Raw genomic sequence first — 12,582 nt, 5'->3', positions numbered from 1 at the left:
ATATGAACTATATAGATCATATATTGTTTAACTAGTACAACCTGCAGCTGAGCATTTATTTGCTGGAGAGTAGCAATGAGTCAGATATCATTATAATATCCTGGCACTATAAATAATAACATATTATTTGTTTCCTTTAATCAACCATGCCTACAGAAATGTGAGTACAACCTGATAGTTAATAGAGTGACTTTATACCTTATATACTTTTGATACTGAGAGGTGAATCTGTGTAAAGATCCTGGCAGCAGAATAAACCCAGGCTGAACCGTGAAGGCATTTACCAAAGATGAATTGAAATCCAGTAATTGATACTGCAGAATTAAATAAAAAACATTAACTACTAGAGAAGTGCAAAGGAAAATGTTGGGAGTGATGGGAAATGTAGTCCAATTTGGTAAATGCAGTTAGGGAAGGCTACTCTACAGTATGAGTTAGAGAAAAGAGTGAAACATACAAAAAATTGCTATTTCTATCCAGATTAGGCTGGAAAAATCATTTTCAGATATAGAATGTGAAAGCAGATAATTATGCACAACTTTGGACTTTCATACCATGTCTCAAGAAAAAAATGTAGTAAGTTATTCTATGCAACACATAGAATTAAAAATGTTTACATACACCAAATTCATTTTTGTAAGTTGTTGCACAAGCCACAAAATAAGAACTGCTTGGACTATGTTGACCTCAATTCCATTACATTTAAAATTTGGATGATTATTAAAAATTCTTTCTGAAGAAGAATGTACACAGCACTGATAAAAAATTTTTCATCTAAATCAATTTAACTGAACATGAAAGCAGCATTACAATAGAAGTGATAAGGTGAAAAACAGAGCACTTATCAACTTAGTGAGGCATAGGCAAATATAGTCTCCACAGACGTAAGATTGAACAGGTTATCATGCCAAGAAATTAATTATTTTATAATAATAATAAGACAAATGTATGAAGTCATGCCAGGCTCCATGCCAAATGGGGAGCAACCAGGGCTGGAGCAGCCAGAGACTATTTCAAGCTGCCAGTCTGCCTGACCAGTCTATCAAGCTATTCCTTCCACTCCAAAGTATACTTTCTTTACATACTACTGTAGGTATCTCTGAACTTCTTTATGTCAACCACTTATATCTAGCTCTCAGCCCCCCCTCTTTCTTTTCCCCTGTATAAAGTTTCTTTGCATACCTCTTTCCTGAACATTCCACTTTAGTTTTGTTTTATCTCTTCTTGTTGTTGTATGCCTTCAAGTAGTTTCTGACTTATGGAGCCCGTAAGGCATACTTATCATGGGGTTTTCTGGAGCTGAGTGTTTGAGATTTGCCTAAGATCACCCTACAGATTTTCACAACCAAGCAGGGAACTGAACCCTGATCTCCAGAGTCGTAGTCCAAAGGTCAAATCATGACACCCTAGGTTCTCAAATGGTGGGGTGGGGCCCCCAGGGAAGCATGACAGTTTCTCAAAGCAGGCATTAAACTCAGGCTCTGATTAGCTGACCTTCCACAGAGGAGAGATGCTTGGAATGCTTTTTCAGTATCCCTTTCAACTCAGACCGAGTGGCAGAGAGTGAGAGGGAAAGAGAAGAAAGTAAGTGTCTGGGTATAAGGAGGCTGGGGCTTGTGTATGTGTGTGTAATGGCAATATGAGAGGGACTGGAGTTCCCTCCCCCACTTTCCTTTCCGTTTGCTTTTTCCAAAGGCAGAATCCCTTTTGGAAGAAGCCAAGGTAAGCCATTTTACTTGCTCTGTCCAAAGGCAAAATCCCATGGCTGGTGGGGTTTCTGTCTTTGGAAGGAGCAAAGTTAAGCCCCTTTTCTTTTCTTTTGCTCTTTCTAAAGGCAAAATCCCATGGCTGGTAGGGTTTCTGTTTTTGCAAGGAGCAAAGCTAACCTTTCCTTTCCCTCTGCTCTTTCCAAAGGCAATATCCCATGTACTACATTGAGCAGGATGCAAAAGTAGACATAAAGGGGGGCAGGGGGGAGTTTGAGAACCACTGGATTATGTCATGCTGATTCCCATGCTTACCAATATTCCTTCCTGGTTTGGTACCACAGTGCACTAGGCTTTCACAATCACAGCAATTTATCTACTTGTGGAGTGGTGACATCTCAGATACAAGTAAGCCAGGTATTGAACTTCTTCAGAGGTCTGGAAATATTTATTTATTAAAAAATGCTTATATTTCTCTTGTCCCATTTAATAGTTGCATCCTAAAACGGCTGATGATCACACTAAATACCCTCAAAACATTTTACAGCATCTCCAGCTGACACAGGTTGAGAGCAATATAAAAGACATGCAATGGGATAAAATCAAACTAGAGGGTAACTCAAGCTCCAGTCAGGTTCAAGGCCACGTTTAGAAAGGGGGGGGGGGGGGGGGGGGGAGTGCTCTTTAAAAAATGGAAATAGGAAAAAAAAACCATAAGAATAAGGAATACACTATCCTAAAACCAGGCCCTATGCGGCCAGAACTCTGAGCAGGAGCACTGTGCACACAGTAACATTCTATTGCTAGTAACACTGCTTCCCTCCATTATACTGTATTGTTTAAAGATACCCATCTGTTGCAATTAAAACAAATATTGCCAGGCTATAAAATAAGATACAATCCTCAATTTTATGTAAATTGTAGTTAAACAAGCCATGAAAACACAATTCTTACCTAGCACTGTGAATTTTTTGGCCAGTTAAATGTCATTTTATACTTTACATAGCAGCAGATCCTGGTCTGCTACTGAAGAAAACAGGAAACCACAGAACAAGATTGTTTGACAAATGGCAGAAAACACACATTTCAAAATAAAGTCTCTATTTCATACACTATATTTCAGGGGGACTTTAATGTGCCAATTAACATGATGTGACAATTATGCAAACCAGCTACATCTAACTAACTACTTACCACTCATTAGCAGTATCGCTAGAGGAAATCAAAGAATATTGTAATGAGTGGTATAAATGTTTCAGAACCTGTTTGCATTAAAAGCTGTGCTGCAGCTCCCCCTCTTGGTTAAACAATATCAGTGCTATGTATAAATAAATTATATTCACAGACCATTTTTCTGTTTAGAAAGTATCCAAATAATATTAATGCAAGTTTTAAATATTACAGTAATATTCACAACTAAATGCAATCTTCACATCTAAAACACCAAGTCAGACCAAAAGCAGCACAATTTCAGTCTCTATATGAAAGCCTCCAGAAACACTTGTATTAAGACATGAAAAACACTATTGGCAAAGAAGTAACAACTGCAATAGTCAACAAGTAGCCAAAACCACCACCAGAACTCTCTCTCTCTATATAAAAAATCTCACCCTCCCCTATTTTTAACAAGATGTGTTTGGAGAAGATAATAGGTGATGACAGGTTTATGGCTGTGCTCATGTAGGGGAAATTCACTGTTAAAAGAGTTTGAGTCACCACATTCACAGACATGGTTAGTAGGAATGTGGGAGAAGGCCTTCTCTGTAGCGGTTCCTACAATTTTAAACTCTCTCCTTAGGGAAATTAGGATGGTTTTTTGGTGCTTTCTTTTCCAGCAAGTTTTTGAAAACTGAGTTTAACAAAAGGGAGGAGTTTTTATGGTGAGGTGCTTCTGTTAATCTGTTTTAAAGTAAGATTTTAATTGGTTTCAGTTCTTAATTCTGTTGTTATTTAATACTTTTTAAATCTTAATTTTGTATGTGTTTAACTAAGTATGTTTTATTGTATTCTCTCCCTTTTTGTAAGTCTCAACTTGGAAGAAAAGATGGGATATAAACAAAGTGACAGATGGATGGATGGAACTTACATCTGTGCTAAACAACACTTACCACTCACACCAGCTTTTCTCTTGTTTAGACATTTATAGTTGAAATTCAGCAAACAGAAAAGGCTGTTCCAGGACTGAAAGTTGAACACTGCCCTCCTGCTATTCTGCATTAAAGTTCTACAATTTTGTATGAGTCCTGTATAGGAACCTGGCAATGCCCACACTTAAACAGTGATTCTATCCAGCCAAAAACAAAGAGACATTCAATTCACCACCGTCTGGTTCATGGCTATTCGTATTAAGAAGAGTGACAGACTGGTTTGGACCAGTAGAATTGAAAGTGTCATGATGACTACAAATATTGACTGGCTATTAGAAGTCTGTGAGCATTTGCAGACCCATAGATGCTAGCTGGAACTCAGTAACAGGAAAACAATTCAATTACAGTGAAAAATATTTTTGTTATCTGTCCCAAAGCTAAGATTTCAGCAATTTTTCTATAGCAAGGAGATTTCTTTTTACCAAATGCTACATAAAACAGACAAAAGAGCCAGTGTGGTATAGTGGTCTGTATGTTGAATGAGGACTCCAAGGGATTAAGGTTCAAATCCCTACTTGGTTATGGAAACCCACTAAACGACGTTGGGAAAATCACTCTTTCTTAGCCTCAGAAGAAGAACTCTTTCTGAAAAAATCTCACCAAGATAAGACTGTGATAGACAGTCTTAGGTTGCCATAAGTCAGAAATGATTTGATGGCCACAGCAACATAAAGAGTGTAAAAATTAAGTGGTTGAGTCATACGGACTGCATGACTGATGAGGGGGGGGGCAAATTTCTAAAATGCTACCCTAGGCAAAAAAAAAAAAAAAGTTTTACAGGTAACTGACCTGTTATCTCTCCTTTGGGTGCTACAGGTGTGTGTGGAGGTGACTGTTCCCCCTTTAAAAATCTTACAGGGCATTTAAAGGATGTCCACCCAAAACTTAGTATCACCTATCTGCCACTTGAAATGGTCAAATTCATTCTATTATTTCATCTGCAGACCAAGCTGAAGTATATGCCACAAAATAGATTATTTCATATTTAATGTGTTAATAATATTGGAGCATAAAGCAATTTAAGAAACACAAATTGTCAGTGCTGATTGTTCTTGCTTTCCTCTACAGTCTTATCCAATTACAACTCATCTGTATGCATTACATGGGTTACAAAACTGCAGCTAATTGGAGAATAATTGGTTTTTTTATTGCCAGAATTTGACCACGAAATAGAAAAGAAGTGCAATATGTACTGTCAATGAAACCGTTTTTTTAAAAGGTATGCTTTTGCAGCTGAATATGTGTTCTTTTCAGAATACATTCCTCCTAGCAGAAACAAATAAATTATTTCCAGGAATAAAAAGAAGTGCTTTAAAACAAAGCACATCTACGAATTTTCATTTTCTACTACTCTATATAGAAACAGTAAAATGGTGGTGTAATATCCTAACTGCTAATGGAACAAGTCAAAACGCAACATTTAAAATGTTTAAACCTTATTCTCTCATTAATAAAGACACACTTTCCTAACAAAGTACAGCTCAAACACATTAATAATAATTTTAAAATTAGAACAAGTAAGCTGTTCTAATTTTAAAAATAATTTAAAACACTTTATAAGCATTTAAAACATAACTGAGATTAAAGGTATAGTATGTATGAGTACACATACACACATTAAAAAAACTTTCTACAACAACCAGTTAATCTCCAAAAGCAGGCCTAAATGCAAAGATCTTGACAAAAGGAGAGCAGAGAAGAGGTGACCCTAGCTGCATTTGAAAGCATAAGAGAACAGGAGAAACCATCATCACAATGGTGAGAGCAAGACAGGTTTTATTTCTTACCATGCCCCTCTTCCTGCCACCCATAATGTACCAAAATATGGATCAGCATCCTAGGTTTTGTCCAATATGGAAGAAGCAACTTAGGCAAGATATAAAGAGCTGGTGAAATCCAGTCAAGGCCTTTGATATAGTCAATGGGGTTTTCCATTTCCCTCTCAACATATGAATTTTCTTCCATATACCTGTAACAAATAATGAAATTCTCCTTCCTTTCCATTGAGGATTTTTTTTCCTGGCATTGTGGAGTTTCCTTGTCAAGTTTCTTCAAAGCAGTTTTGCTATTGCCATCCTTTGAGATTGAGATAGAGTGACTTGCCCAGTCACCCAATGGCCAAGCCAGGATTCTAACCCTATTCTCCAGAGTCCAATGCTCAAACCACTACACCATACTGGCTCTCCAACACATTTTAAAAAAACATCTTGAGAGAGAAACAGTTATGACTGTACAGTGTGTCTGTGCGTAAGTGTATATGTAGGCAAATTTTTGGCCTGCTTATAGCCTCAGCTCTACTTCTGTGTGGTTTCTGAAATGCTCTGGTCCTGATATTAACAAAAAGAATAGTGCAGTCAAAAAGAAGAAGAAGAAGAAACAGCAGCAGCAGCAGCAGCAGCAGCAGGAGGTAGTCAAGAAGCAGTAGCCAGCCCAGGTTTAGAATGTTCTCCCCTGGGAGACCAGACTCACATCAACACTGGTCTCATTTTTTGCATCAGGTTTTTAAAAATGGCTTTTTATAAGTCTTTCCACCCTAATAACTTCATCTGCTGTGTACAGATACATGATTTCATATTACAAGTTGATTATCTCGTGTCCAAAACTGTTGGGGCCAGAAGTATTTTGGATTTCAGATTTTTTTATTTATTTTTTATTTTGGAATAGTTGTGTACACAAGACCCCTTTGCATATTGATTTTTCAGACTAACATGGTTACATCTTTGAACTCTAATATTCTTTAGAATTAGTATTCAAACTGGTGTGATCTATATGTTTTCAATTATGTTTTCAATTTATTTTAAAATATATTGGACTATAAAATTGCATATTTTAACTAAACATTTTAATAGAACTTATGCTTAATTTTTTTTACTTTTGTAGAACATTTTTAGCTAAACTTTTATTTTAAATTTTTAAATCTGTATTTTAAATTTTGTAAGCTGCCTGAAGTTCTAAAACATATTAACTGTGTTATATATTATTAAAAAGTAAATACTTACTCTTCATTGTTCCCTCATCTTCCTCATCTTCCGTATTTATCACCATTGTTCCCAGCTGTGACTCTAAGGTGTCATTATATTCTATCATGGTATTGATCCCATCACTCATTCCACAAGCAGCTCTAATTGTACCAGTCTCCCGTCCCCTTGCTCGCACCATGGTTCTAGAATCAGTTTCATCTTCTTCCTGTATACAAATATGAAGATGTTATAAAGGTAGAGGGCAGAAGAAAAAGAGGAATGCCACATGCTAAAGGAACAGACTCAATTATAGAGGTCACAGGCATGAATTTGCAGGGCAGTAGAGGACAGAGGTTTTGTAATTGTCTCATCCACACGACTGCCATGAGACAGGGTCAACCTGAGGTAGCTAACAACAACAACAACAACAAAGATATAGGCATATGGTATAAGAAATTGTATCCCAAGGGCTAGATGAAGGATAGGAACTTTTTCAGATGAATAGTTGCTCTGGCCAAACTGGCACTCTCGTAGGGAAAAAGCAAGTGTCTCAATTTCTACCAGAATTAAAGAACTGAAAGTGTACCATGGTGTGCACATGTGCACACAGACAGAAACCATGAGTCAGTTCAACCCTTTAAAGTGTGAATGTTGACAGTGCCATTTAATTTCATCTAGACACTCTACACAATCCTTTTTAAAAACTTTCTCATTATTGTACAGTGTTCCCTTCTTATCCACGAGGGTTTGGTCCCAGGACTCCCTGTGGGATAATAAAATCCATGGAAGCTCAAGTATAATTAAATACAGTGGCATAATAAAATGATATCCCTTATGTAAAATGGCAAAATCAAGGTTTGCTACTTGGAATTTATACTTTTTTGGCGTATTTTCAAGCCACAGATGCTTGGAGGGCTGACTGTATCTATATACGTGACCTCTAATGTCACACAATATGTACAACTGGGGATGGGAAAATACTGGAAATCATTCACACTTTTCACACTGCAGTTTGTACGGAGCAAAAGGATAAGTTGTGCACCTTCTTCATGTGGATTTGCATGTTGCCCTTCCTTAACTCTTTACAGATGGAAATTAGAAATAAAAAATACAGGAAGCACCTTTTACAAAATTAAAAGCAACTAAAGATTTAGGCAGTCTTCTCTAGTTCTGCTATTTCAGATGACACATTAGCAACTGAACCTGGCAACATCTGCAGGCACAACATATGGTCTAACGCTGACCCAAAATGCGCCAAAATGCAAAATATTTGGAGCTACAGGACAAATAGTGTAGTATGTACACATGCAAAGCTGGAGAGATATGTGGCTACAAACAGACATGAATAAATGTCAAGGAGTGTTGCCACTGCTGCCTCAACAGCAGAAGTAGATGGCTGGAAGGTTCCTCAGCGATCTCCTGTACAGTAATCAGGTCCCTTATATAAAATAAAATGGTGCAGTATTTGTGGGCTGCCAACACACATGGTTGAAAAGAGACACAAAGACGTTTTTATAATCTAGTTTTTAAAAAACACATGAAAAATAGAGTGAACTTTCTGATAACTGGGGCAGCAGTGGGAGGAGGCAAGCAGCACCAGAAATGGGTGGACAATACGACCCAGGAAGAGAGCACAGGAAGTCTGTAGCCCTCTAGCCCCCAGCTTATGACTTTAAGCTGGTGGCACTGCCACCACCGCTAGCGCTCCTGATTGTTCAACAAGGCAGAAGTAGGTAGCTGGCAAATATCCCAAAATCCAAAAGTTTCAAAAATCCTTAAAACCTCTGGCCCCAAGCATTTCAGATAAGGGAGACTCAGCCTGTATTTTCAAATCATGTGCCTTGAATATTGTATTATTCTCTTACTGCCACCTCTAAGATCACTAAGTGGAGACCTACTGATTTATATGGAGGTTTTTTATCCTGCTCTTCAGAAAAAATGCTCCCAGAACAGCTTGCAAAGTTCCATAATAAACTCTTAGGCTTACACTGAAGCACACGTGCGCGTGCGCGCATGCGCATACACACACACACACACAACCCCTAGAGATGGTCCCTCTACTTTTATGCATATTACTGTTGGTTCCAATGACCTCTGTGTGGTTGGATAATAGGGGTCCAACTCAGCTGGTGAGTGGGAACAATAGGTTGACTTGTTTACTTATTGATCTTTCTCCTAAGATTTTCTTCTAAAAATGCAGGCTGAAGGGATCTAATGAAAGATTTACAAACAGTCAAGCCAGTTAAAACCCAGAAACAGAGAATTAACATAATTACTACAGGCAGCACAGTATTTTAAGCAGTTTTAATACTCACTGAATTTTCTTCATCATCATGATACAATTCACGCTGCTGAGCTTCCTGAATTTTCAATTTAATATCCATTGCCTCATTAATCAAATCTCTCAGGATGAAAACTCCTTTTGCACTTTTCACAAATGGATGCTAGAGAATACACACAAATAAAAAAGTAAGAACTTTGAACTAACATATACTAGCAGAACAAAAAGTCTAATCCCAGAGTTAGCATTCCCATTAGCTCTGTTGACTGAACAAGTAATGCTGCCAGAAAACTAATGCAAGTATATTCCAAGCCATATCAGTCCTATCCAAGCTGTACAATTTGTAAGTCAAATTTAATTCTGATCCACTATGTTAAAATTATATAATTAACCCAGGACACTCAAAGGGCTACTACTGCAAAGCAAACTCTAGCCAATTTTGTAAAGCGGTGACATGAAATTATTTTAATTCAAAAATGTGCATGATCTAGTTATGATCTATGCCAGAAGCTTTATCAACATCAGTACTTATAGTTCAGATATACCTGACCTGCAGAGGCTCTGCTGGATATGCTAGTTGGAATCCTCTGCATGTTTCTTTGGGAAGCAGGCCTAGCAAATTAACTAGGATTTATTTCTGACTGAGCATGCATAAGAACAAGTTGCTCTTGTCTGTATCATTGCTCTCAGTGTACCAGTGGGAAGAAATGCAAACTATACCAGTGGGAGGAAATGCAGAAAATAACTGCAGATTAAACATATATATATATAGAGAGAAAAAAAGTTCAAATGGATTACTTTGCCAAATGTCTGCCTCAAAGCCAGGGTTGTCAAAAACATCTCTGGCCAGTGTTTATTTCACTACACCGAAAAACTCACCAAGAAAGAGATTATACAGGCTGAAGGTGACATATTCAATTATGGAATGTTCTACTGTAAAAAAAAAATTTTCCACTAAAAATTTAGAATAGGTTCTCACATAGCTCCTATTCACATAACGATAGAGTTTTGGGTTTTCACCATGCCTGGGAAATAGCAGAAAATATGCAGAGACTAACCTGAAGCAATTGTGTTGCAGTAGCTCTTTGTTCTGGACACTTCACAAGACACTGTTTTACAAAATCTGTGAATTCATCTGACCAGAGTTCTGGCTTTCGGAATGTTGGAGGTGGATTTGTTGGAATCATAAAAATTGCCTGCAAACAACAATACTTTTTTCTATCTTGTTCTCAACTTTTAAGAATAAAACGGTAAAATCACACTTAAGATAACTGCAAAACATTTTAAGTTATCCTTGAGCTATCTTGACATTGTTCTGTTGGGTAAAAGGCTGATAAATATTCTAAATGCATCAAATGACGTCTGGCGTTGGAAGCTAAGAAGGTTAGTACTTAGATGGAAGACTGCCAATGAATACCAGGTGCTGTAGGTTGTATTTCAGAGGAAGAAAATGGCAAAATCACCTCTGAGTATTCCCAGGCTAACAAAACACTATGAAAATCTGGGGATTACCATTAATCAACTGGTGACTGGAAAGCATATATACAAACAGAGGCTACATCTGGAATCCTGGCAGAAAAGCATTGTCCCCTTAGAATCTCCCATTCATGAACTGTGTAATTTCAGAGTTGTCTTGCTTTTCACATTCATGTTTCAGTAAAGACATGTTTTCCCAAAAAACTTTAACTTCAGTGCAGTCATGATGCAATCTGATTAAAATGTGGTAAAAATGGGAAAACGTGTAACAAATGCACTCAAATCTTCCAGCTGTATCAATCAGTTGGGTACAGTATGTGTTTCCACATACATGTTGGTAACACATATTGCATTTGTATTTACTAGTCCTATCTACCTAGTGAGCTCATACTAACATACCATGAGAACTGGCTCCCAACTTCACTAGTGCATTACATGGTTAAGTAGCTTAGTCTTGGGTTGATTTATCCAGCTCTTACCCTCATTGGGTGAATATCAGCATATGGTGGCTTTCCTTCAGCCATTTCAATAGCTGTAATGCCAAGGGACCATATATCTGCTAGACAATTGTATCCAATTTCTTGGATCACTTCAGGTGCCATCCAAAACGGTGTCCCTATCACAGTGTTTCTTTTTGCCATGGTATCCTAACACAAAGAAAGAACAGAAAAAATTAAGTAAGTTAGCTAAATCAAAGAAAATACATGAAAACAAATAAAAATCTTTCCAGGGAATTTAGTATTCACCAGTACTGTGCACTTCAGAAACACTATGGATATGGAAAAATTGAAGATAGATATATAGATATAGATAGTAGTATGTCCTTTGACTCCTCTAATAGGTATTGGAAACAAGGTTGCCATTTCCCTCGTTGGGTTGTTTAGGTTGAGGGAGTTTGCCAAAAACTAGAAGTGACTTCCAGTTGACTCCAAGGTCCCAAAAATACTACTCTTGGAGCTAAAACAGATTAAATGAGGAAGAGGCATTTTTGTTTGTTGCTTCTTCTTTGTTTAAATGAGTTGCACTCTTCAAGGATGTCAAGAGGAATGTGTAGTCTCTGAACTTGAGTAGTTGCTTACCCCTTTGAGAACAGCAAACTTTGTTGCCATAAATATCTGATCTCTACATAGCACCCATGATTTATACAATCAAACTTCCTGAAAAGGTCTTTATAAATGATGACTGTGCAAGTACCACCCTGCCTCCATGCAAGTCACAAAACATTAATGTAGAGGAGACTGGCTAATATGAACAGCTCTTACAAATGATGAGTTGGATCCAACATCTCTCTCATACTATTAGATGAAGGTTCGTTATTTGCAGAAGGTCCCTCCACTTGATTATGTGGAATCCCGCACACAGTATCCCACAGCTTACCCGATTTGCCAAGGTCCCTGTGTGCTATTTAAAGGTGGTGAGAGGAGCTACTATAAAAAGGATACCTACTTCTGTTACTCCAGCAACATGCACCAAGATATGTATCCAGCCCAGTATAATCACATATAAAAACAAGTGTGCAGAAGGAATTTCACTCACTGTAAGTTGGCCTGCTACTCCAAAATCTGCAAGTTTAGCATGCCCTTCTGTATTGAGTAATATGTTGCCAGCTTTGATGTCACGGTGTATTTTCCTCATGAAATGTAGATATTCTAGTCCTTTGAGTGTTGATTGTATTATTGTAGCAATTTCATCTTCCATCAACTAAAGAAAGAAAATTAATTTAGTAGAAAACTGTACATTAATTGTTACGTGTTACATCTTACTACAATAATGTCCAAAACCCACAAAACAATGGCAGGATGCAGACTGCCCCTTTCCCCGACGTATCGGGACCTCAGTTACCACAGTGGCAGCCCCAGAGGCCCCGATCCGCCGCTTTTCCTGAGTGGTGGGGAAAGGGAGAAAGGGACCACTCGGCCCCTTTCTCTTTGTACCACTGGCGCAGCCGTTTAAATGCCGTGCCAGCGATATGCATGGCCGAAGGAGCTCCAAAACGGAGCTCTTTCTGACGC

General features: G+C 37.8%; 1 protein-coding gene across 3 annotated transcripts in view; it reads right to left on the bottom strand.

The window, feature by feature from the left end:
• Positions 1 to 12,582, bottom strand: part of STK4 (serine/threonine kinase 4) — a 97,414-nt gene that overhangs the window by 62,254 nt on the left and 22,578 nt on the right. For all 3 annotated transcript variants that reach the window (XM_042461831.1, XM_042461830.1, XM_042461832.1), the window contains 5 exons: positions 12,107 to 12,271; positions 11,050 to 11,217; positions 10,153 to 10,290; positions 9,129 to 9,257; positions 6,853 to 7,039 (listed from right to left, as the gene is read on the bottom strand). In XM_042461831.1, the coding sequence (XP_042317765.1) occupies positions 6,853 to 7,039; positions 9,129 to 9,257; positions 10,153 to 10,290; positions 11,050 to 11,217; positions 12,107 to 12,271 (787 nt within the window). The remainder of the gene's footprint in view (positions 1 to 6,852; positions 7,040 to 9,128; positions 9,258 to 10,152; positions 10,291 to 11,049; positions 11,218 to 12,106; positions 12,272 to 12,582) is intronic.

Source organism: Sceloporus undulatus, chromosome 4 (genome assembly GCF_019175285.1).
Source record: "Sceloporus undulatus isolate JIND9_A2432 ecotype Alabama chromosome 4, SceUnd_v1.1, whole genome shotgun sequence".
Taxonomy (NCBI): domain Eukaryota; kingdom Metazoa; phylum Chordata; class Lepidosauria; order Squamata; family Phrynosomatidae; genus Sceloporus; species Sceloporus undulatus.
Note: the sequence above shows the minus strand (reverse complement) of the source record. Positions and strands in the feature narration are given on the sequence as shown.